Source organism: Acartia tonsa, chromosome 5, assembly GCF_053477335.1.
Source record: "Acartia tonsa isolate MP-2025a chromosome 5, ASM5347733v1, whole genome shotgun sequence".
NCBI lineage: Eukaryota > Metazoa > Arthropoda > Copepoda > Calanoida > Acartiidae > Acartia > Acartia tonsa.
The window spans coordinates 19,406,487-19,432,665 of NC_137264.1; the positions used below are offsets into that span (position 1 = coordinate 19,406,487).

The 26,179-nt window shown below is 37.8% G+C and overlaps 1 protein-coding gene across 1 annotated transcript; it reads right to left on the reverse strand.

Annotated features, from left to right (window-relative positions):
* Window positions 1-1,984: 1,984 nt before the first annotated feature.
* On the reverse strand, window positions 1,985-25,640 carry LOC145318952 (cyclic nucleotide-gated cation channel subunit A-like). Its single transcript, XM_080160718.1, has 27 exons — window positions 25,602-25,640; window positions 24,063-24,204; window positions 23,638-23,696; window positions 23,037-23,136; window positions 22,255-22,298; window positions 22,055-22,107; window positions 21,768-21,866; window positions 21,598-21,663; window positions 21,354-21,447; window positions 20,709-20,777; window positions 20,521-20,611; window positions 20,062-20,172; window positions 12,462-12,537; window positions 10,958-11,056; window positions 10,347-10,416; window positions 9,956-10,045; window positions 9,413-9,507; window positions 8,833-8,943; window positions 8,332-8,388; window positions 7,927-7,977; window positions 7,429-7,494; window positions 6,874-6,951; window positions 5,614-5,705; window positions 5,174-5,224; window positions 4,055-4,162; window positions 3,550-3,619; window positions 1,985-3,266 (listed from the first exon to the last, which is right to left on the reverse strand). Exons 2-27 carry the CDS (start codon window positions 24,176-24,178, stop codon window positions 3,198-3,200), a joined length of 2,085 nt encoding a protein of 694 aa, XP_080016844.1. The 5' UTR covers window positions 24,179-24,204; window positions 25,602-25,640; the 3' UTR covers window positions 1,985-3,197.
* Between the last annotated feature and the right edge of the window lie 539 nt (window positions 25,641-26,179).

Consider the following 26,179-nt stretch of genomic DNA (forward strand, 5'->3'; position numbering starts at 1 on the left):
ATTCAAAAAAAGAGTGTTTTCACAAAGTGACGTATTTCCAATGTAGTTAAATATTTTTTATTCAATTAAAATGAAAAGAATGAAAACCATAGTCATAAAAGATACATACTTTTTAAAATTATTTTAAAAGATAAGTTTGAATAATCTTATTTTATAACACATTTGTATATGTGACAAAAATAAATTTGTTGTATTGCATAAACATTTGTTGTCATTTAACCCTTTACAGCCATTTTTTATGTTTTTAAAATAAGTGAGAGAACACAAACATGTTAATGTTAATTCGTTGATATATTATAAAGAATTAACTTTTTAGTGAATTTTTATAGTAAAATCATAAGGCCTAATTTTACTCTATACCAGAATACAATATTTATGAAGCAAAACACTCTAAAAGCTACGAATTTTACCCAAATAAAAAAAAGACCTTTTGATTCGGTCAAAATGATCACGGCAACAGTAAAAATTAATATTTAAATCCCCCCAAAAAAGTTAATTGGGGACTTAATTCAAATTTAGGCTCTGCAGTCTCATTCTACTGGTGTCATAGTATATTTTTTATATACGTTTTAAAAATAGGTTAAAAACAGTTTAAACAGAATCCAAATAAACCATATGCATAGCATTACCGACGGACCGACAAAACAAGTCACAGAATGAATGGATGCTTTTTAATAAGGGAAAATTTAGACTTACAAAGTTATCAGCAGCTTATCTTTGATTCAAGCCGAGAAAATCAACCCTCACAAATAGACATACAGACAAAGGGAATGACAGACGGACAGAGGGAATTATAGATTCATAGAAAGCTTGGATACTAAAACAGGTTTTTCAATCTCGAAAACCGACATTTTAGGATGAAATTAGATCAAAATTATGATACTCGGATCAAACGATCATGGTGCGTTATTGGGTTGATTTGCTATAGAACAATGGTGACAACATCCATAAAAGCGAAGCTGTGAAACGGTAAGACAAACGATCATTAACTCTTATAGAGTGTCAGAACTGGAAAATCAGAATATAAATGTATTAGTCGTAACAAAATTGTAAGTAAGTTTGTTGCAAAATTGCTTCAATGCAGATAATGGTTAAGGACATGCTTACTTTTTTAGGATTTTATTATAGAGATGTTTGGATTATAATATTGTACATTGTTGTGACAGGAATCAGTATTTCAAAAGTCAGATGAATTGGATAATTATGTCACTTAAAAAATTGTTGTTGAAAAGCAACATGTTTTATATGGACGTACGGACTTTCTGGTAACGATTATAGAATTCTAAGCTTCCTAAATCGTACATAATTGTTATATTAATCACCATTTAAAGTCTGAAATCGATAGGACAATTCTAACATATTTAAATTAACGAAAACAACAAACCGTTATGGACGTACAGACGGACCCTATTTATAGAAAAGCCTTGCTTTTTAAAATAAAATTCTATAAAAGAAATTTAAATCTTATGTTTATTTAATATTTTTGTATATTATGATGTGCAATATATGTTTTAAAGTATACAATTTTATTTAAATTCTTTTTAACAATTCTGTATTTTTAGATTTGAAATAATCCAAAACATTGAAAGTGTGAGATGTGTATTTCAATAAATCTTTTTTGCTAATTTTGTAATGATGAAATAATTTGAATAACAGGTACAATTGGCTATTTGGCTTGGTGGTACATACAAAACAATTTGATTAACAGAAAATGTGGTGTTATCCCTCAAAGTGCTTTGTTAAGCACCCAACCCCAACCCCTCCTTCTTTTTTGGAAGTAAATTAAAAATAAGGGTGTTAGAATTTCGTTTTTTTTTCTTTATTTCTGGTCAAGTTTGGTTAGAATACTAGGTAAACCCGCAGGTAATGGCTTCGCATGGTTATAGATCCCCAAAGGGGTAAGGCATGGGAAAAAAAATTACTTTCTCCTATCATTTATTTTCAATTTATCAAAAAAATCAAGGTGTGGTGGAGGGGAGGGGGGGGTCAGTGCTTGATATGCACATTGAGGGAAAGCATCATAAATGTATTTGGTAAATGATTTAGGCATAGCTCTTCAGCTGCAAGCCATCTGCAAAATAAAACACCATGGATTTACTGTATGAAATAAATATGTAAGATTTCAGTGATCATAAGAGATAAGACAATGGGCGATAAATTTGTATTGTACATCCTTAGTAATGATGAATAAAAGTACCCAAAGTTTTGAGCTGAAGAATTAGATAACGTAGTTATAAAACTTTTGATACAAGAGTAATTTACAGCCCAATGTCCCCTCCCTCACTGGTAATATTTAAATAGATAAAAATAAATGTGTTACTGTTGAATGTTGATTTATTTGTGCTGATTACAATATTTTGTATATTGAACCCAGTAAAATAGGTAGCATTCCAATTAATTTTCAAGAAATTTACCAATTTAGATACTCTTCAAATTTAACAAAATTGTAGAAATTTTACCCAGAGTCAGTACAAACATAGAATTTCTTTAGAAATCTATTGTCACAAAAATTCTTTTGTGTTTCTGCGATAAAAAATCATTTTTTGTGCAGCTTATTTTTTCTTATTAATTCCTCTAATGTTATGGTTAAATGAGTCATTCAATATAATTCAAAAGTTTTGCTCACAAAATATACTTTCCAGTATGGCTTGAAAACCGATTAATTTCCGCTGCATCAAAACCGGTATCAGCCATACTGAAAAATCATGTATAGCATCGTATTACAAACAATTTTCCCGAATATTAATAAAAACCATATAATTAATATTTAATTTTCGCGGAAAGCTGTCTACATATAATACGATGCGATAGATAACTAGCATAGTATAAAATATAATACTGTACAATATTAATAAATTAATACTTTTTATAATACTGATTATTTTAGCTTTATTTATAAATATATCAATCTTTAACAGTAAATGATTCTTGACATGCAATAAATTAAGTTCAATTTAAAGGTCAAATTGAAGTGTGTGTATTGATCCGAGCATGAGTTTATAAGCAGCTGATCAGCTGATATAATTTAGTTTTTAAACTTAAGTTCTAAGATGCAATGTTTTATTTACTTATCATCTTAGACAAAAATTTAAGGTTAAAAATACTTTTTTGACTATTTGAACCGATCAAACACTTTTCAGAAATATTTCCATTAATTCAGTGAATTTTTTTGACAGTTATTAGAATTCTCCCCAGGTCTAGTCCATAGTTTCAGAATCTCCCCCAACTTTGTGTTCCATTTTAGTCATACGTTTCTTTATCCGAATCTAAAAGAAAAGAAAAATCAATAAAGTTTTCTTAAACCTCGAATTTGAGAGTAGGCTAATAGATTTTACATTAGGCAGCAAGAATTTTTACAATTGAAAGATTCAAATGATTAAAAATGTCAAGCAACCAAGTTGCAGTTTTTTACAGAAGATACAGCACCACTAATATTACTAAAGTTTCGCTACAAACAAACCTAATAATACTTAAAATTCAAGTTGAGTTGGAAAAGTAAATCTTTTGGGATATTATACAAAAAAAATTTAAAAATCTTTTGAATTTTACCTGGAAACTGGAATATTCTGCAAGTAGTCTTGAGAATCTTGTTGACATACTATCCAGGTTACATTCCAATCTATGGAAAAATATGTTCAATTATTTTATTATCATTATTATATAAAGTAACTGGATGTCTATTTGTATGCATGTGTGTAGGTTGAGATCTTGCAGACCGCTAGACCAATGAAGCTTATTATATGTCCAAAGAAGGTATAATCATATTTTACCTTCATTCCCCCCTTAAAGAAAAATCCACCCTGAAAATGGATCGCCCTCTTTTTAAAAATGGTGTTCTACCGTCTTCTTGAATTAATACTGGAATTATATGTGAGCAATGTCATTTTCTCAGCTTCAATTAAGAATAGACCTCTCAAGATTTATGATTAATGTGCATATAATCTATGATTAAAATTGTCTGCATGTCTATTTGCTTATTTTCTTATTTTATAATTTGAGCTCTGCTTCTTGGAGATTTTTTCATCCTTGTCTGTATATAAGATTAAGATTATACCTGTCAATCTTTTGTTTGAGAGTTTCATGTGCAGCCTCCTCCTGTCTAGCCTTCTCTTCATCTATTAGATCATCTTTCATCAAGATCTGACGACCTTTCTCCAGTAAACTGAAACATTTTTATTTTCAGAAGCGAAGCTACTCTTTAAATATCTTTTTGTCAGTTTGCCTTTCGGTAATATGTAATACTGCTCCACACCCCCTCTATCTCTATCTCTTTCTCTCTCTCTCTCTGTCTCTCTCTCTCTCTCTTCTCTCTCTCTCTCTCTCTCTCTCTCTCTCTCTCTCTCTCTCTCTCTCTCTCTCTCTCTCTCTCTCTCTCTCTCTCTCTCTCTCTCTCTCTCTCTCTCTCTCTCTCTATCTATCTATCTATCTATCTATCTATCTATCTATCTCTACTTAATTAATTTTTTAACAGACGGACGAACATACCAAGCTGCGCTAGTATCAACGAAATAATGAATCATAAGAATAAGCAATTTTAAATTCCAATCATTAATTTATTACATATTTTTCTTTTTATCTTCTCACGGAACTTTCGCCAATAATAAATTATAAATAATATAATTGTTTTAATTTCTTATGAACTATTAACATAAAATGACGACAGCATAATATTTTTCATAAAATAAAATTGTATATGCAAATCAAATGTTTGGTTTAAAATCAAATAATATAAAAGGGAGTATAACGTCAATAAAAGCTAAAACTGTACAGATTATTTGTTTTTGTTTACAGAATTGAATTATGAAACATGCGTTATCAACTTTTGACAATTTTGAAAAGAAAAATAATAGTCATTTTAATTTAAGAAAAAACTTTTGCATTGCCAACGAAACATTAGAAACCTCTAGAGGACAGGATACACCACAAGATATTAATTGTCGTGTGTTCCGCCTGTTTTGGGAAACGACATTTCCCCTACTCTAACAATTTATGCCATAGCAGCAGTAGAAATATTTTAAATGTTTTTAGTTATGACGCAGTGTTGGACCGAGATTTGAAACTTCACCTTCCCGACAACCAGCGGATGCGCTACATGTTATGTCACATTCGCCGATAGCCAAAGTCACAAAAGTATAAAATTTAAAAAAATTGTGATAACCTTAAAGATGTTTACCTTTGTTTTGCTTCTGGATACTCAGACAAAGCTTCCCAAAGATCGTCTTTGCTAAAAATTTAATACAAGATAAATATATATTTTTTACTAAAAAGTAAAAAAATATATATCGATTATTAGTTGATGCTTGTTTTAAGTAATTGAGCAAATTTACCCCATAATCCCTACAATTTGCAACAAATTAAAACAAGAAGGAGCTGGGAGTAGTTTTTCTTTTCTTTGTTTATTACTTTATGTCAGGTTAGGTTAGGTTATCTTTTGTACTGGCAAGCACAACAGGGATGAGACAAAAAGAAGAACCCCCCTCCCACCCTTATTTTTATTTTTTTTTACCAAAGAGAGAGGTGGGGTCAGTGCTTGAAAGACACTTAGCGAGGTCTACAGGAATAGGGCCATAGGATTGGAAAAAACAATTAATTATCTTTCAATATGCCGTGTACCTTAAAGAGAAAAGATCCGAATATCCGACACTTCTAACATTGGCTGTTCTTCTGTTTCCAGTTTTATTTCCAGGTATGTTCAGAATACTCACCTTTAAATTATAAAATTTTAACAAGGATCACATAATCCATGATAGATCGAAAATTAACAATTTTTATATTAAAGTCTGTCTCCGCTATCCTCTAAACCGACATGGTTCTCCTTTACAATGAAGCTTCTCATTAATCGATCGTAGGAAGGTTTGTGGAGGGTAATAAAACCCTCCCTAGAGATCGCCCATAGAAAAAAGACAATGCCAAATTTTGAAAACTAGAACTTAGATATTTTTTGTGGTGATTTTTTTCTTTTTTAGGGGGTGTGGGTGTCCCACCCCCAACCAAATAGTTTAAATCCACCACAGAACAAGAGTCTACATTCCCTGAAGAGTAGATAACAATCTGATTAGCTGTTACCGAGATCTTGAGCTTCAGACAGACGGACAGAAATCGTACTAATTTGTATTTTAGATATGATTAAGTTCTAAATACCTCTCCAAAGACAGCACCATCTTCCAGAGTAACAAATACTTGTCTAAATAACTATTATTACCTCTCCAAAGACAGCTTCATCTTCCAGAGTAACAAATACTTGTCTAAATAACTATCATTACCTCTCCAAAGACAGCTCCATCTCCCAGAGTAACAAATACTTGTCTAAATAACTATCATTACCTCTCCAAAGACAGCTCCATCTCCCAGAGTAACAAATACTTGTCTAAATAACTATTATTACCTCTCCAAAGACAGCTCCATCTCCCAGAGTAACAAATACTTGTCTAAATAACTATTATTACCTCTCCAAAGACAGCTCCATCTCCCAGAGTAACAATTACTTGTCTAAATAACTATTATTACCTCTCCAAAGACAGCTCCATCTCCCAGAGTAACAAATACTTGTCTAAATAACTATTATTACCTCTCCAAAGACAGCGCCATCTCCCAGATTAACAAATACTTGTCTAAATAACTATTAATACCTCTCCAAAGACAGCTCCATCTCCCAGAGTAACAAATACTTGTCTAAATAACTATTATTACCTCTCCAAAGACAGCTCCATCTCCCAGAGTAACAAATACTTGTCTAAATAACTATTATTACCTCTCCAAAGACAGCGCCATCTCCCAGAGTAACAAATACTTGTCTAAATAACTATTATTACCTCTCCAAAGACAGCTCCATCTCCCAGAGTAACAAATACTTGTCTAAATAACTATTATTACCTCTCCAAAGACAGCACCATCTCCCAGAGTAACAAATACTTGTCTACCATCATCTGCCACAACATCCAACTTTCCTCTCTTCAAGTATTCAGCAATATTAACCATTTCATTTTTAAAATGCTTTTCTGATATTATTAGAGTCCTACCGTCTGTAATGGATAGCTTTTATTGTTTATTTGGGCATGATTTAATTGTCTTATCCTATTATATAAAGAAGTAAGCGTTTTTTGTCTCTCCCGAAGGATCTCGCTAAACGCCGAACCGATATTGTTCTACTTTACAGTGAAGCTTCTTAAAGGTCCTAAGAAAATTTTAAACTATTTTTGGGGAGGGTGTCTTTAACCCCCCCCCCCCCCCCCCGAAAAAAAAATATATATTTTTTACACTTCTGAAACTCAAATTTTTTTAAATGAGATAAGGTCGACTGTTCTCCTCCTACCTTTAGTGCCTCAAGAAACTTCTAGGGCCGTAGCCGCTAGTTGATTTAGAAAGTGAATCTACCATAAAATCCGTAAGTCAATAATAAATGATTTATGATTAATTTTGCATGATTTCCTTGATGATATACATTTCTTTGCCAACATCTCCTTTTCTGCAAACATAATCGCCAGGAGAAAATACCTTAAAAGAAGCGGTTTTAATCTTTTTTCATAATTCTGACTTTGCTCCTAGCCCCTATATAATTCACCCCAATAGAGAAACGCCTGTCACTTAATATTTGTTAATTCCAAAAAAAACAGGTTTAGAGTACTCATTTTCCGGGAATTATTTTTTGGAACAATGGGAGCCAACCCAGCCCACCCGCCCCCTCCCAACCCTCCAAGAAAATTGCCCAAGACCACTAGGTTTATTCCTGAATAGCAATCTCCAATCAGTCAACAGGTTTGTGAGATTGTAAGCTTTATCTTTTAAATTAAAAGTATGTTCAAATTTATTAAATTTAATACATTCAAGGATATTTTCATCCATAATTTTCATAGTTATTACAAATCCATGAATTAAATCAATAACTTAATTTCATTAGATCAAAATATCTACAGAATAGAAACCTACCTTCAATTTAAGTTTAAGAACAAGATCTATCAACAATCCTTTTTCACAATCCTAAAATAAAACAAGGATGACAACATCAATAAGCTATCAAATTCAAAAGCAAGAATTTCCAAGCAAATAGTTAGAATTGAATATAACAGACAGTTGGATATAGTAAGTTGCATATTTGTATGGAAATACAAATCTCAAAACAAAAAACAGCGGAAAAACTCTAATCACGTTTTTATAATAAATTTCAAATGTTTGACTTAAATATCAGGGCCGTAATTTTAGAAGACAAAAAAAAATAATTTTAACTCGTATGGAATAAACAAAATTTTTTTTCAAATATACAAAAGCTAATTAAAAAATGTTTAAGCGAAAGGAAATAAATTATACCACTTTAAAAAATGAATAATTATTTACCTGAAAAATTCTGACTTTCTTAAGAGTATCCAAATGAACATGGATCGCAATCTCAGCCTGGGAATAATAATATATTTGAGATAAAAATTGTAAATAATGTTTCTTCTAGTAGATAAAGAATATTTTATATTAATGTATAATGTATAACATTTAATATAATATAAAACTAGTAATAACAATGATATAATATTGAAAAAATTCTAACAAAAATATTTTTTCATATCTTAGAGCTTTAAATGTAAGTTACTTATTATGGAAGTGTTTAACGTGTAGTAGACTATCGGCTACGCCTCTAGATCACTCGAGGTGGGGATGGATAAAGTCTCCCCCCTCTCCCCATTTTAAATTTTAGTTTTGAAAAGAAAACTCAAAGGGAATTATTTGGGAGGTGGGGACTTTTGTCCAGGGAAATTTCTCTTTGGAGGGTGGTTGTACACTCACCCAAACTGGCTACAAACCTGCCCAGGTCCAGTGGTTAATAATAGTTGTAAGAGTACAAACCTTTAATTTATCGGGCAGCATTTCCAGGACAGATTGTTCATCTAAAGAATGTTCATTTGTCCATAAATAGTCAAACCATTTTATTACTCGATTTTCCAATTCTTTTCCGACCTAAACATTATTTTATTAGAAGCGATAACACAAACCAAATTGACTTGACGCAAGTATTTTTTTTGTTTTTTTACCCTTTACTGATATTCAACTTTATCTTAATTATATTTTCACATTTTTCATGGCAAAAAGACTTAATAAATCACTCTGTCTGTCCGTCCACCAGTCCATCAGTAAGTCAGTCCGTAACGCTAATTGGGAAATGTAATTTTCTTAGTTGCTATTCAAAAAGTCTTTGACCTTCGATCTGAATATATAAATTAAAACTATGTAAAAATAAGTGAGAAAAGTTTCGTGCTTTTTTCCTCTCCAATAAATCTATTTTTGACTATAACAAATGATCTTTAAATAATCTTGTCCTTACTCTCAACCATGATTTGTGTGTTTCGATTCTTGTGGGTGGTGTCATCCTTGTTTTGAGAGAAAGTTGCAAAGACTGATTAATATAGAATTAATACAAATAATATACCTTTCTAAAATTCATATATTGTTTGATGGCATCCATACGGTTTCTTTTCTCTGCTTTACCAGCGTTCATGTTGGTTATCATAGAACCAATATTACCTAGAATAATTATTACATAGATTATGTTAGAAATTGAGACAGACTTATCTGCTTTACCAACCATCATATCGGTTATCATAGAACTAATATTATTTAGAAAAATTGTTCTTATTATTGATGTATAGAAAGGTAGCTTCTTTGCTTTACCATACTTTATATTAGTTATGAAAACAATTAATTATTATTACATCAATAAAATTTTTATATTTTAATTTAAATATCTTAAGATAATGGAAACTAAATTGATGTACATCCCCAATATTAATAAACAAAATTATTGGGTAAAAAAACTGGAAGCTGCTAGTTTGAAACAGTCAATCCAAAATCCAAATATAATAAAATACATAAAAAATTCTCACAAGGAATGAAAGAGTATGTTTTAAAAACTTTGGGTACCAATTTAATTTAGAGTTCTATGTCCCTTCTATCCTATGTTTGTTAATATTACCTACAATGGTAGCAAAGATAAGAACTCCAACCATGAAGTCAATGGTCACAAAGAGATACTCAACATCTTTCACTGGCTGGGGAGTCTCACCTTCAATAATAGCATCATTAGTTTTCAGAACTTGGACTGTTTAAGCTTCAGAAAAAGCTAAATGACTCGAACTTTAAACTTTTAACTTTAAAACCCCCCGCAATAATTTTCAAAATTGTTTTTATATTAATGAAAAATGGATATGAAATGCCATTTTCTTAGACATACAGAAAACTAAATGGCGATCAAAATTTTCATAGATCATAAAATTTTAATTTTGGGGTAAGGGTAAGAAATATTGTATGATTCAATTTTTAAAATTAATTAGATTAATAATCCAAGTAATTAAAATAATGCTTACCAATAGTAGTAAGGGTGAGGGTTGACCAATAAAAGCTGTAGATGTACTGTGTTACAAGGCTAGGGTCTCCCTAAATAATAGATCAATTTTCCGTGTATAAAAACATATATGTTAGTAGGCTAGGATCTTCCTTTATCCTTATAATAAAGTAACAGGAAGTCTACTGTCTGTCAGTTTGTACCAAAGGATCTTGCTAACCACTCAACCGATATGATTCTCCTTTACATGGTAGCTTCTCATAGGTCCCGGGAAGGTTTATAACTATTTCATGGGAGGGTTTCAACACCCTCCAAACCCTTATAAAAAAGTAACAGGAAGTTTGACTGTCTGTTTGTATCAAAGGATTTCACTAACCGCTGAACCGATATGGTTCTCCTTTACAGGGTAGCATCGCATAGGTCCTGGGAAGGTTTATAACTATTTTGGGAGAGGGTTCTTTCACCCTCCCAATCTAACATCTTCCGTTCTCCCATAAGGGAGGCTATGGGCAAAAAAACTAGTCATAATTAAAGTGTTTATGAATAAAAATAAACTTTTTTTTGCCATTTTATCTTCCAAAACATTTGATATGATAAACTGATTATTTATTATGATATGAATAACTTTTAAACCTGATAGACCCATTCATCAGATTTGAATCCAATATAGAAGCTGATGGCAAAGAAGAGACAAGCATTCCAATGAATCAGAATTAAAATCAACAGCACAACCTTAACATGAAAAGGGGTTTAGATAAAATTTACTATTTACAAACTTGTGATATTGCTATAGATTTAATAAAATTTCTACATATCTTATTTGACCGTAACACGATAACTAACTATTAAAACTCCTTTTCCAGTATGGCTTCGAATCCGATAAATATACCATGGATAAGAACCAGTTCTCAACCATACTGAAAAATCATGTATTTTCTTATTATAGACAATTTTCTAAGAATAATAAAACATAAATCATAAAAGCATTACCAGTTTAGTTGGCACAGGTCATAAACTAATTTTATAATTGCTCATTTTACTATCGAAAAGCTGTCAATAATACGATGCGATAAATAACTAATATCAACTGTATTAATCAATAAAATTAGTTTGATCTAAACGTTCTTATAATTATTTTATCGTTAATTGCACTTTATCTAAAATTAATAATAAACCCACACGATTTTCACTTCAATTAAATAATCAATTTTTATTAATTATAATTTTAACTTTTAGATCTAAATTTTCTTATTAAGCTATTATGTTTTTGAGTATAAATAACGTTGACAAGCCTCAAACACTCTGTCCTTATTCATAAGTTTTTATTAAAGGTTTCGATGACGTTCTGAATTTAATGAAAGTGGCCATAGCTAAAACATTTCAAACATCTACTTTGCCTTAGATATAAGTTGACATGAACAATATGGATCATCTATAAATTAACATATCTACCCTGTTTTATTGATATAATATTTACATACATATTTAGACAAATAGAGGAGATAAAATTTTTAAATGCTGAGAAATACTATCAAAATATGTCAAAATGCATCATTTAGACACAAACAGCATGTCTTTATCTTTAATAATAGCTGAGATATTTAATTAAATTTTAGAATATTTTTGTATATACAACATACGGATATACCCTGTAGTTATATTATAGCTGCGGTACTAAAAATATAAAAGAAGAGAAATTATTTCGTGCTAGCCATAAAAAAGATTAAGATAGGTTGAGGGATTACATCATTCCATAATTATAATAAAAACGTTGTCTCTCATATGATAATATTAAGAACTAGTAGCTTCTACCTTAGCATTTAGGGACCTAGAGGGAATATTTTGGGTAAGAGCAAACTTTTTGGTAATAAACACCCTCCTCCTTTTAAAAAAACAGATTAAAAAATCGTCCCAGGACCTACATGCAGCTTCTATGTAAATTTGAAGGGCATTACATATTAAGTGGTTACAAAAATTTGAGTTAAAATAAAAGGTACAAATTTCAGTTTTATACTATGTAAATTAATGTTTACATAGGTTTGTTTTAAATAAATAATCTCAATAAAATACATCTGATTTTAATAAAGTTGTCTACAGAAAAGAAATAAAAAGCTTATGCTTGATAGTATTATTTTACCTGTAAAATTCTGAAAGCATTTGGAGAGTTTGTTCTAATTTCTGTTTTATCAAAGAATTCAAACAGACGGTCTACCCTAAAATATGGAATAATTATTTAACAGTGGCCTGCACATCATTTTAGCTGGGGGGTATGAAACCATTAAGGAAAAAAATGGAAGGCTGGCCTTTCCAATTTCAATTTTAAGAAGGTGTTTACACCCTCCTACACTCTCTACACCGCCCGCCAATAATCTCCAAGCTTAATCTCATTTTCAGCTTAATATCTAACAGATTTCTTTTGATTGAAGTTCTGCAAACACTAATTTAAATACCCGGACATTATGTTGAGCTTAACTATAATAGGACATGGTAGTACTAGACAGAGGACACCCTGTATATAATAATAATATTACCTGAACACCCTGTTAAGCCTGACTATAACAGGACATGGTAGTAGTACTAGACAGATGACACCCTGTTTATAATAATAATATTACATGAACACCCTGTTAAGCCTGACTATAACAGGACATGGTAGTACTAGACAGAGGACACCCTGTATATAATAATAATATTACCTGAACATCCTGTTAAGCCTGACTATAAAGGACATGGTAGTACTAGACAGAGGACACCCTGTATATAACAATAATATTACCTGAACACCCTGTTAAGCCTGACTATAACAGGACATGGTAGTGTGGTAATACGACACCCAGACGGACAGGCCGTTTACAGAGTTGCTTCGCTGTGACTTATGATAACAAACCCCCCGCACTAATCCTACTATATCACCATCCATCTCATGACCGCTGTTGACCCCGCACCCAGCGGTCAAACTATCCTGCCTAAATGTGGGGAGGGGACTCAAACATGCAACTATCACGAGTCCCTCACGCGCTTATATAATCGGGAGGCGTTGCCTCCCCTTTTACCACCGCTGCCCCCACAGCCTGTCTACCGTCGGGCGCTAAGCCCTAGCGCCCCACACCCCCTTCAAACCTAACCATTGTCATATTTTGTTGTATATATATATAGTAAACATAACTTGTAAATATTATTCAGTTTAAATATATAATTTCTGTATGATTGAATCCTGCTTGTTTGTTTGGTAGAATACTTAAAGGCTAGGGCTCGTTGAATCCGAACTCGTTACCCCGTGGGCCGAGAACGCTCGGCTTACCAGAACTTGGTGTCAGCGTGTTTCAATCGAGCCTTACAGAAACTAGCCTATTCTACCTCTGATTGGACCCTTTGGCAAGTAAGGGGACAATCAGCCGCCAACTGACCCGTGAGACGGCCTTTTTAGGTCGAATTTCCATCATTTTGAACGCAATATGTGGGCCTCTGGCCTACGGCAAGCAGATTTAGCCTGCTAAAAGCGCCAGTTAAGACGCTTTTTCCGTGTCGTGTAGGAGTAGCGCTAGGTGCGCAGCCACGGCAATCGGATAATTTAGCTCAGACGGCTACAGAACTGAGTCTAAATTGGCAAGTGTAGCTGGGACAAGCCCCAGGACACCCAGGCCAAACCTACGAGACAGACAGCTGGGTGCTGGTCTCCCTAAGAAGGCAATGTGTGGCTGCGAAGCTTCAGCACACAAGTAAGCCCTACCACTGCGACGGATAGCAGATTTTGAGCCACAGGCACGGCAGGACGGGACATTCCCTGCCGCTGCCTCCCAGGATTCGAACCCGAGGCGCTGCAGGACGGGCCATTCCCTGCCGCCAGTTTCGGGATTCGAACCAGCGGCGCTGTAGGACGGGTCATTCCCTACCGCCGTCACCCCTCTGAACCTTGCAGGACGGACATTCCCTGCTGCCAGTGCTTCCAGAATCACACCTAGAGCTCCTAGTGATAACAACACATAAGTGTGTATAAATGTCAACCAAGTGATAAAAATAAATATAAAATTGTTGACCAAGTGATAATTAATAAGCTCTAGTGATTCGAAGCTACAGTCTAAGCCACCATGGTAAGCGATACCACCATAGCTGCGGTGCGGCCACCACCAAAGTTTCTGCCAACCCCAGCCGAACGAGAGGCCCCCTTGTCTCAAGGGCAGGACCTCCACTTCCCCTGCCATGTCAGGGTGAGGTTTCCTACTCCTGACCCTGCCCAGCATGTACAGGTTGATGCCATGATTGATTCTGGCAACCGTGTACCAGGGTCTGCTGTAATTTCTGAGCACCTCATGCACGCAATGGGAGTGCAACGCATGTTGATTCCGGACAACACCCAGATCCTGACTGCTAATGAGGAAGGCCAGCCCCTCCAGGTAATCGGAAAATTAAAAGAGTTATATATGGCAGTCTCACACACTCTTATACTCCATCTATACCACGTGACTGTGGTCCGAAATCTCTCACACCCTCTGAACCTAGGAGGGTATTTTCTCAAGGAGTTCGGAACTAGGCTCTGTTTCGACATGCAACCACCTTGCTTGTGGGTGCGTGGGGAGTTTATCCCACTCCGTGGCGTCCCCATTGACCGGGAGACAGCCGAGAGAGAGCTAAGCTATGAGGGGCCTCTGCCAGGCCCCCTGCCTGAGCAGCCGCGTGTGGTTGAGAAAGGCACACACTGGGTGGACGCTGAGCTCAACGCACACAAGGGAGCTAACCTGCTAGCCATGGGGTTGCCCCCAGTGCCCAAGGTGCCAAGGGAGAGCCTGCCAACAACGTTTCCTGAGATTGCCAGCCCTCCAGAACCAATCTTCTCCGCCGACACCTTTATCAACGGCCAGCCGTGTCCACCTGGCCCCCTCTACCTGGGACCTCCAGCCAGTCCACCAGCCAAGCCCGAGTCCAGACCCGTCAAGTCGCGGTCTGATGCACCCGGAGCCACTCTCAACTCTCAGGCCCCAGCCTCTCCCGGCGCCGTGCCCGTCAAGTCGCGGCCGGACGCCCACGGAGCCAAAGCTGGACCCAGCACTTTGGCCTCTCCCAGCGCCGAGCCCGTCAAATCGTGGCCGGACGCCCCCGGAGCCACACCTGGCTCCGACACGTCAGCCCCTCCAGAAGCCGAGCCCGTCAAGTCGCGGCCGGTGGGTCCCGGAGCCAAAGCTGACCCCGCACCAGCCACGTATAGGCTAAGCGCTGTCACTCCAACTGATGGCCAGCCACCCCAGCTCCGCACAGCCAAGCGGGTGGTCCTGCCTGGCCGCGGGGTTATGGCGGTCCCTGTTGAGCTAGTAGGCCATCGCACCAAGGATGCCATTCAACTAGCTGCCCCAGAACAGAGGTTTGGGGAGGATCTTGTTATTCCAGAGGGCCTGTATGCCCACAGGCCTGGCTCTGCCACTGTGTTTAGAGTACTGGTGGTCAATGAGGGGGAGGTGCCCCTCTTGCTGGATGCTGGCCTCCCAGTGGCAGGGGAGCTGGTCAGACCTGACATTTTAGAGGTCTCTGATACGCCTCCCCCGCGTCTCCACTCGTTCCAAGAACCTGCTGAGCCTATAGACATGCAGGAGTTGTGGGAGGCCCTGGAGATGGAAGACAATGAGTTCCTACGCAAGGACCCCTTGCTCAAGAAGGAGGTCTGGACTATGTTGTCAGAGTACAGGGACGTCTTCTCCAATTCTACCCCCGGCTGCACAGATGTGGTTGAGTTGCAGCTGCGCCTCAAGCCAGGGACCCAGCCGATCCGCCAGAGATTTAGGGATCTGAACCCGCGGCAAGAGGCTGAACTGGAGAAACAACTGGACACCTGGTTACAGGAGGGAGTTATAGAGCCGTCAGACTCCGCCTGGAGCAGCCCCCTGGTGCCCATCAAGAAGAAGGACGGGAGCACCTGCTGGGCCGTTGACTACAGAGCCCTCAACAAGTGTCTGGAGCTGGACAGCTACCCCCTGCCTAGGATCCAGCAGTTGGTGGAACGAGCTGGCGGGCACCGTGTCTACAGTGCTCTAGACGCGGTGGCCGCATACTACACCATCCGTGTGTCCGAGGACAGCCGGCCCTGCACCGCCTTCACCACCCCCAGGGGCTTGTATCAATGGAAAAGGATGCCCTTTGGCCTGGCTACGGCACCGTCTGTCTATTCCAGGTTTATTGCAGGGGTCCTAAACCCACTAGGCACAGCCAACCTCCAGTCATACCTTGACGACGTCCTGACCTTCCACCAGGATACCTGGGCCCACCTGGCCAGGCTCCGAGAGGTCTTGGAAGCCCACCGTAGGGGAGGGATCCGCCTCAAGCCAGCCAAGACCAAGTTGTTCCGATCCAAGGTGGATTACCTGGGCCACACCCTCAGCCGTGAGGGGATAGCCATGCAAGAGGACTATATTGACCGTATCTTGGACTGGCCAGCCCCTAGCACCCCCAAGGAATTGCTGGCGTTGCTGGGGTTCTTTGGATACTACCGCCTGTTCATCCCAGAGTATGCAGACCTCACCTACGAGATGAATAGGCAGAAGACGGCCAAGGCCCTAACCTGGACGCCTGAGATGGAAGCCCAGCTGCTGCAACTCAAGGACAAGTTCCGCAAGGCCCCCATCCGAGCGCCGCCCAGGTTTGATTTGCCAGCAGTGTTCCAGCTCACCACAGATTTCAGCAGCCGCGCCATCTCTGCCATACTGAGTCAATGCCAGGAGGGCAAGGAGAGGCTGATTGCCGCCGTGGGGCGCAAGACAACCGACCCTGAGACGCGCTACCCGTCCTGGAAGGGAGAGATGGCCGCCATCATGTATGGGATCCGAAAATTCCACGGCATCTTGTCCTACCGCAGCTTCCAGATCAACACTGATTCCTCTGCCTTGCTACAGATGAAATCACTGAACACATCCACAGGGATGGTGGCCCGCTGGCAAGAGGAGCTAGCGGCCTTAGACTTTACCGTCTGCCACAGGCCTGGCACCCAGAATACCAACGCCGACGCCCTCAGCCGCCGGGAAGATGACAACATGCCAACGGCTAGCGCCGAAGAATTAGCAGAGCAGGCTGAGTATATCCACAACCTTTGCCAGCTAGGGGAGGCCGCAGCTAGCCGGCCTCCTGCCGCCCGACTGGATTCAGCTAGAGTATTGGAGGCCCAGACACAGGACCCCCTCCTGCTCCGTGTCCGCCAATGGGTGGCTGATGGCAAAGCCCCAACCAAGGCTGAGCTGCGTGGCAAGGAACGAGACGAGCAGCAGTACGCCAGCCGCTTCCCAGCCCTGGGGCTTGACGAGCACGGCTGCCTCACCACCACTGACCAGACTCTGACAGGAGAGAGGACAAGATACCTGCTGCCTTCGGCCCTCCAGCAGGACGCGTTCTTTCTAGCCCATGGGACCCCCATGGCTGGGCACTTTGGGATGGACGCAACTATCGCCCGCGTTGCCATGCACTTCTGGTGGCCCAACCTGGCCCGTGACGTCCGCCTGATGGTACAAACCTGCCCTGAGTGTGTCCAGAAAGTTACCAAGGAGAGGCTGAAGCAGGGGATCCACGTGCCCTCCCGCCAGGGGTATCCACAGCAAGTCCTATTCATCGACCTGGTGGGGCCACTGCCAGAGACCCCAGCTGGGAACCGCTACATCCTCACCTGCCAAGATGGATTCAGCCGGTTTGTCAGCCTCTACGCCATCCCCAACAAGCGCACCCTCACGGTGGCTGAAGCCCTGTTGCACCGCCACCTGGCCACGTTCGGATGCCCCCTGAAGATCCATTCCGACAATGGAATGGAATTTACCGGCCAGGTATTCCAGGAACTGGCCTCCAGGCTTGAGATTGGCCTGACACATCCACCACCCTACAACCCGCAGTCCAACCGAGTGGAGAGGTTTCATAGGACGCTCAACACAGGCATGCGCCTGTTCCTAGACAGAGACGATAACAACTGGGAGCCACACCTGCCTGCCATCGCCTTTGCCTACAACACCAAGGCCTGCAGATCCACTGGCGTGACCCCGTTCCTGGCCTTCTTTGGGAGAGAGGCCAAACTTCCGGTGGACATGGTGCTACGGCTGCCAGAGACCGAATATGCTTCAGTTCCAGCCAACGTCCAAGCTCTCTTGCAGCGCTACTATGCAGTGTATGATGCCATCCAGCAGAAGGAGGAGGGAGCCATCAGGAGGAGCGCGGCAGCTTACGAAGGCACGGCCAAGTATGAGGTTGGAGACTTGGTCTGGTACCTGGCCCCCCGCCTGGTGCCAGGGAAGGCAGCCAAGATTACCAAGAGATGGACTGGCCCCTGGAAAGTAGTGAGGAAAGCTACAGAAGTCCATTATGTCATTAAACCTGCCTCTCCCGTAGCCAGGATCTCAGAAGTTACCGCGCATGTAGGCCGACTGCGCAAATACACTGGAGATGTGACTGCCCACCAGATCCCAGAAGACATCCAAGTTGACATGGACGGCGACGAGGATGCCACCGAGCTGCCAGTTGGAGCGGCGGCGCCCGCAGCTAGCAACCCAGGAGAGCTCCCAGTGCACCAGCCAGCCGCAGCCGCCCCACAGCCTAGCGGCCAAGATTGTGACCCAGTGGAGGAGAACCTGCAGGAGCAGCCCAACGAACCACCGCCGCCGCCGCCCGCTCCAGAGCCGCTCAGAGATGCCATCTGGAACCCTGACGCGGACATGGAGAACCTGCCAGCCAGCAGCGAGCCTGTAGGAGAAGAGCCAGCCACTGCGATGGAAGAGGCCGCCCCAGAAGAAGAAGAAGAAGCCATGTGCCCCCTACTGATGACAGCCATCCCCATCCGGGTAGGAGCTAGGAGACCAAGCAACCTGAATCAAGCAGGCGCCCCCATGGAGTTCTATGCACCCTTTGCCATCACCATTCCACCCCTAGGAACCACCAGAGTCTGCCTAGGCCTCCGTGTCCAGCTACCAGCCGCGACAGAACTGATCCTGCAGACGAGGCAAAATTTCCAGCGGCGAGGCTTGGCCGTCGCCAACCCACGCCTAGAAGCCAACCAGGAGCTGACAATGCTGATCACCAACCACAGTCAGACCGAGCAACGAGTGTCCCAGGGAGCCTGTGTAGCCCGAGCTGTCCTCCATCGAGCTGTGCCCCAAGAACTGCCTGTCCGGCGCAGGCATAGGCTGTCGTATCCCCAGGTTCAAGGCCTGGTGGCTCAGGAGCCACGCAACCCTTGAAGGGGAGGTTGTGGTAATACGACACCCAGACGGACAGGCCGTTTACAGAGTTGCTTCGCTGTGACTTATGATAACAAACCCCCCGCACTAATCCTATTATATCACCATCCATCTCATGACCGCTGTTGACCCCGCACCCAGCGGTCAAACTATCCTGCCTAAATGTGGGGAGGGGACTCAAACATGCAACTATCACGAGTCCCTCACGCGCTTATATAATCGGGAGGTGTTGCCTCCCCTTTTACCACCGCTGCCCCCACAGCCTGTCTACCGTCGGGCGCTAAGCCCTAGCGCCCCACACCCCCTTCAAACCTAACCATTGTCATATTTTGTTGTATATATATATATAGTAAACATAACTTGTAAATATTATTCAGTTTAAATATATAATTTCTGTATGATTGAATCCTGCTTGTTTGTTTGGTAGAATACTTAAAGGCTAGGGCTCGTTGAATCCGAACTCGTTACCCCGTGGGCCGAGAACGCTCGGCTTACCAGAGTAGTACTAGACAGAGGACACCCTGTATATAACAACAATATTACCTGAACACCCTGTTAAGCCTGACTATAACAGGACAGGGTAGGACCGGACAAGGACAGAATGCATCACATTTCCATGGGAAAATCAGGTACAGAAAATCTGTTGGTAGCAAACTAAAATATTAAAAACATGAAACATAATAAGTAACACAAAAACTATCTATTATTATATTTTTATTATTACAAATTTTTCAAAAATAAGATATAGGTCTTTCCCTCAAAGTACAAAACGAGGAAAAATACATCAAAAATAAAAGAGGGTTGTTTTTCCCTATGCTTAAACCCTATGGGGCCTATACCTGTGTCAAACCCTGCTGGGCTACCCTATACCTAATATAACTTAACCTAAAGTAAAAAAAACACATGCCTCCCCCCCACCCATTTTATTTTATTTTAATAAAGGGGGGGAAGGATTTCTGTGCTCGACTAGGCACTTTGAGGGAAACCACTGAAATTTGTTACCTTATAATGTTTAGAATGAGGTATTTACTCTTGAAATAGTTTGCTCTTAATAACTTTGGTTTCCGCACTAATAGACCTTGCTCCAGGTAGCCTGAAAATAAACAAAATATTAATCAAAATGGATATATTTTACTAATTTTTACTAAATCACCTTCTCGGAGGAGGATTATTTCCTTTTTTTTACTAACCTTCATGCATTCTAACAAGAATATCTATGAGGTAAATTGCGTCACAGCAATAATCCAGAACTGTCCATCCTAATAAAATATTTCTTTTAAAAATAAAATTCAACTATAATATTGAAATTTGATAATAAAAACATCCATCAAGAACTATGAGTCATCATAACATATGTGTATCATTATCTGGCATGTTTTATTTAAAATCAAGTGATTTCTTTTTTTTAAGGGGGGGGGGTGATATTGAAATATGAAGAAATTTCTAGCCAAACGCCTTGGTATTTTATTGATATACTAGCAGCTGTGTCCGTAGCTTATAGAGAAGAATTGACAGTTACATGTAACTCAGTCGGTTTTATCTTGAAGAACAAAAAATTCTTGCTTCTACAGTAGGATAACTGCATGAAAATAGCTTTTAATTTCAATTCTTTTGTCTGGAGATTAACTTTTATTGAAGACTGTTTATAGGCAAATGCATTTCCCCTTACTAATGCGCTTTTTGAAATAACATTTTGAAATCGAGCATGACACGATGTAGTTCTAAATCAAATCCGACACCTCTCCGACCGATAGCTAGCTGTACTGTACCATTATAGGATTACAAAATTGTACCAAAATTCATTATAAGCTATAACTAAATTAATGAATACCTACCTAGAGGAAATAATTTTTCTAGTTCCCAGAAAGTTGCACGTCCAATCACAAAAATTAGATTATACACTACGGCAAAATTTATCACCCAAAGCCACTAAAATATAAAAAAAATTATATCGTAATTTCCTTAAAACAAAAATATAAAAACTGTGGAATAAAATATAAAAAACTAGACCTTATAATGATTAGATTGTCTGTCCAGTATGTATAAAAAGACTATGGAATAAAATATAAAAAACTAGACCTTATAATGATTAGATTGTCCAGGATCTATAACAAGACTAAACCAAGATCTCCCACAGCAAGTAACCTGAGAAGAAAAAAAACACTGGGAAACAAATTTAATTTTGATTTCTTATTTGGAAAGCTCTAATACTTATAATTATAAAATGATGTGTAAACTAAAAGTGCTACCTTATATTCATCTAAATTAGCTCCTTCTTCTGCAACAAAGTTGAGCCGGGTAAGGAAATAATCTGATCCCTCCCCTTCGGATTTACTTCTCTCCTCATTCTAAATATAATAGAGGATTAGTCCAGTTTGTGTAAAGCCGCAGCCGACCACCACACAGTTTTGCCATGGTAATGCCAAACATATATGTTGACAGAAGGCAACTTGTTAATGTTAATTTTATTTTGTACATTTTATAAAAGCACAATGCAAGTGCAATACAAACAACTTTTAAATTGAACAAATTTTACCTTCTTAAACGGAAAGCCATTCTTAAAAATTTTGTTGAAACTGAATTTATTATCTAAAAATATAATTTTTTAATAAAATAAATTTACTTTTTTATATTTAAAAAAAAAAGTGTTCATAATCAGATAATTATATCAATTTAAACAAAAAATGATATAAGGTTGTATCAAATGTATTTATTAAATCGCAAAATAAGCTTTACCTGTCGTAATTAATTCTTCTGTTGAACCAGGCCCGAACCCCAACCTAAAAATATATAATCAAATAGTTTGACTGGCAAATTACTTGATTAACCTTCACCAATACTTTAAAAGAAGGTTTTATTAAAATTGACTGATCTGTAGTTCAAGATAAGCAAAGAATTAACAAGAAATGAATTTACACTTGAAAAGACTATTCAATTTTAAGTGAAATAAATATAAAATGATTTGCTTTTTGTTTATGTGACTTACAAACAAAGATTGGTTATAGAGGAGCTTTCTTTACGTTCAAATAACATTATGACGATGTTACATTTTTATAATTTTGTAAATTATGATATTATATGACATAAATCTATTTTAAAATATACCTAAAATAAATAAGTTACAAATTAAAAAAAAAATATATTTGGAAATATTAACATTAACTTGATATTTTAATCAATATATTTGGATGTTATTTTCTGAAGTGTATTGATTTATGTTACTAAGCTGCGCTATTTATAGAAGTTGTCATCATTGTCATCCTGTAATCATCCTTTAAATAAACTGTCATTTTTTGCAACAAAAGTTATTAAGAATCTTGTTAAAACCAGATTATATAAGATTTAGGCTTTATTTATAAAAAGAACAATCTTTTAAACAATGTACACATTTCAGGTAAAAGATTCATAATGCCATAATAGAAATCCATGGGAAGATTAAAACATGCCTAAATTAACGCTAATTTATCCGTTACCGACCCTATTAAAGAAAAGCTTCGCTTTTACAAACTTTGACAAACCTGTTTTCAGCTTCAGGTTCCACCTTGTTGCCCTTACAGAAGTTTATAAAATTTGAAAATGTTAAGTTTGAACACAAACTGGAGAATCCACTTGTTGTTTCTAAAAATAAATATATTCAATTTTTAGTTATTTTTGTAAATTTCAAATATTAAAAGTTTTTATAATGTACAATGTTTTAAAGGGTACCAATTGACTGAAAGGGAGGGGGAGGGGTGAAGGTCGACCCTCTACTTCTAATTTTATAACTTTCTAAAGAATAAAGAAATATTTTTTTTTAGGGGGTGGGAATTATTTTCCTTCGAATGATAGTGGTATCCTCTCAAAAAATAGATAATTAACCTTCTCTGAACCTAATATAATATGGTAGAGGATAATCTGTTCAGTTCAGCGGTTAGCAAATTCTTTGCTACACACACATAGACATCTTGTTACTTTTATACAAGGTTTATACATTCGAATTCAATATGCAAACATTAAATATGAGTACCCGTTTCCTATCCACTCAGCTACCAGGGATAAAGGCCTAATGGGCCCAAAAGAAAAGATCTATTCCGATATTTATACTACAGAAAAACAAATATTACAAAAGATTATTCTGACCTGGATTTGTGGCACTTGTATTTGTATCACCATTTGGCACTTGAATCACAACTTGTTCTCTATTAAAAACTATTATAGAGCAGCTGTGCTATTTGATTAACCAAACACGTATAATTTTTTCATAAAAAAATTAACATTAAATAAGCAAGAAATACATTTTATTCTTTGTAATAACCCTAATTAACATAAGTTTTTATGAAATTGTCTTATAACTAGTTTTATTTACAGCTCACAGTGTGTTAGATATATTTTTGTTCATTGACTAGCACACTATCAAACGCTTTCTTTATGTCTAAAGTGCAAAAATAGAACATTTCATAAAAAATTGAATACAATCCTCACTGTTTAATTATCTACATGTTTTTGTAAACAATTCTAAATATTTTATACGTCTGACACTACAAACAATATTGTGTAAAACTTACTGTGTATCCTCCATTGATTTATCTCTGTTTTGATGATTTCTAGCACCAGATCTTTGGTTATTCATATTCTTGTTGTTGTCATGACCTCCCCCAGTATCTGCAGGCTCTGTACCCATGACAGTGATACTATCTCCCAGCCCACCTATACAAATATTAATATTAATATTATCATGACCTCCCCTAGTATCTCTGTACCCATGCCAGTGATATTATCTCCCAGCCCACCTATACAAATATTAATATTATCATGACCTCCCCTAGTATCTCTGTACCCATGCCAGTGATTCTATCTCCCAGCCCACCTATACAAATATTAATATTATCATGACCCCCCCCCCCCCCAGTATCTGCAGGCTCTGTACCCATGACAGTGATACTATCTCCCAGCCCACCTATACAAATATTAATATTATCATGACCTCCCCCAGTATCTCTGTACCCATGACAGTGATTCTATCTCCCAGCCCACCTATACAAATGTTAATATTATCATGACCTCCCCTAGTATCTCTGTACCCATGACAGTGATACTATCTCCCAGCCCACCTATACAAATATTAATATTATCATGACATCCCCTAGTATCTCTGTACCCATGACAGTGATTCTATCTCCCAGCCCACCTATACAAATATTAATATTATCATGACCTCCCCTAGTATCTCTGTACCCATGACAGTGATTCTATCTCCCAGCCCACCTATACAAATATTAATATTATCATGACCTCCCCTAGTATCTCTGTACCCATGACTGAGATACTATCTCCCAGCCCACCTATACAAATATTAATATTATCATGACCTCCCCTAGTATCTCTTTACCCATGACAGTGATACTATCTCCCAGCCCACCTATACAAATATTAATATTATCATGACCTCCCCTAGTATCTCTGTACCCATGACAGTGATACTATCTCCCAGCCCACCTACAGTTAATGGTGTATACAATGCGTGATTTATGAAGCTGTTTATAGTGACTATAAAAAATGACGCCATACAATAAAAATAGCAAATTATAGACCAATACACAGACTACATTATCAATGGCAGGCTAGTTTACAATTTGATTGATTAATAGTATGATGTCATTTTTATAGGCATTATAAAATGCTTGGTGATTATGAATTAAAAGTTTACAAAATTAAAAATACAACTCATATGATAAAGCTAAAATATGTATACTTATTGTCCTTTAATAATAATTTTTGTTATAAAAAGATAATTTTCGTGAACTTAGATTGATATATAATATATTTTTCTTTAATTGGCTGAATTAGATATAATTACTAGAGGCTTCGCCCCTATAGGGAAATTCGCCCGAAGAGTTAATTTTAAAAAATAAGATACCTACCTTTGGGGGATGGGGGGGGTGTCCCCCCTTCCACAGGACCAGTAGTTATATTCCCTGAGGAGTAGAATTCAATCATATTAGTGGTTACCGACTTCTTAAGCTTTAGACGGACGGACAGACAGACATCAAGCTACTTTGTATTATAGATAGGCAGTCTGAGTAATGTTTTGAAATTAAACTCACCGTTAAGCTTTATTTTGTGTAGGTAGAGAATTCTGAAACAAAAACAAGAATTTATATTAATTTTAAAACTTCAGTAAAGTTTCCACGGAAATTAAAATGAAAAAATTTAAAATATTTTTCATTATGGCTTGAGAACCGGTTATAATCCAGCAAATATTAATCAGTTTTGAAGCCATACTGGAAATAGGATTATATTATTTTCTTACTACGGACAAAGTGAGTTTTAAATTAGATGTTCCGTGGTCATAAGAGTAGAGGGGAAGGGGGATGAAAATTAATTCTCTCACAAGGCAATACGGACAGAGTAACAGAAGGACGTTAATTATTTAGTAGCTTCGCTATTGAAAGCAATAAAATTCCTATTCAATATCACGATTGATAATCACTTATATGTAAAAAAAAAAAGGAAATCAAAATCAAATTAGATTAGCATACAAAATACATATCATAAAAGAATTATCTATTTTTTATTATGTATAATTATATGTGTAATGTGTATCTATAATTAATTAAATATGTAGACTAATAAATAACTGTTGTATACTCAGTAGGGGGCAATTCATAGTACGACTCAAGTG

Bases quoted from the DNA above. Each gene is read 5' to 3' on its own strand.
- LOC145318952 (XM_080160718.1), bottom strand. From the start codon at position 24,178: ATGGGTACAGAGCCTGCAGATACTGGGGGAGGTCATGACAACAACAAG. The intron at 20,778-21,353 runs GTAGGTATTCAT...ATATTTTATTAG, and splicing joins AGAAAAATTATTTCCTCTAG to GATGGACAGTTCTGGATTAT. The intron at 10,417-10,957 runs GTTTAAAAGTTA...TCTATTATTTAG, and splicing joins CTGATGAATGGGTCTATCAG to GGAGACCCTAGCCTTGTAAC.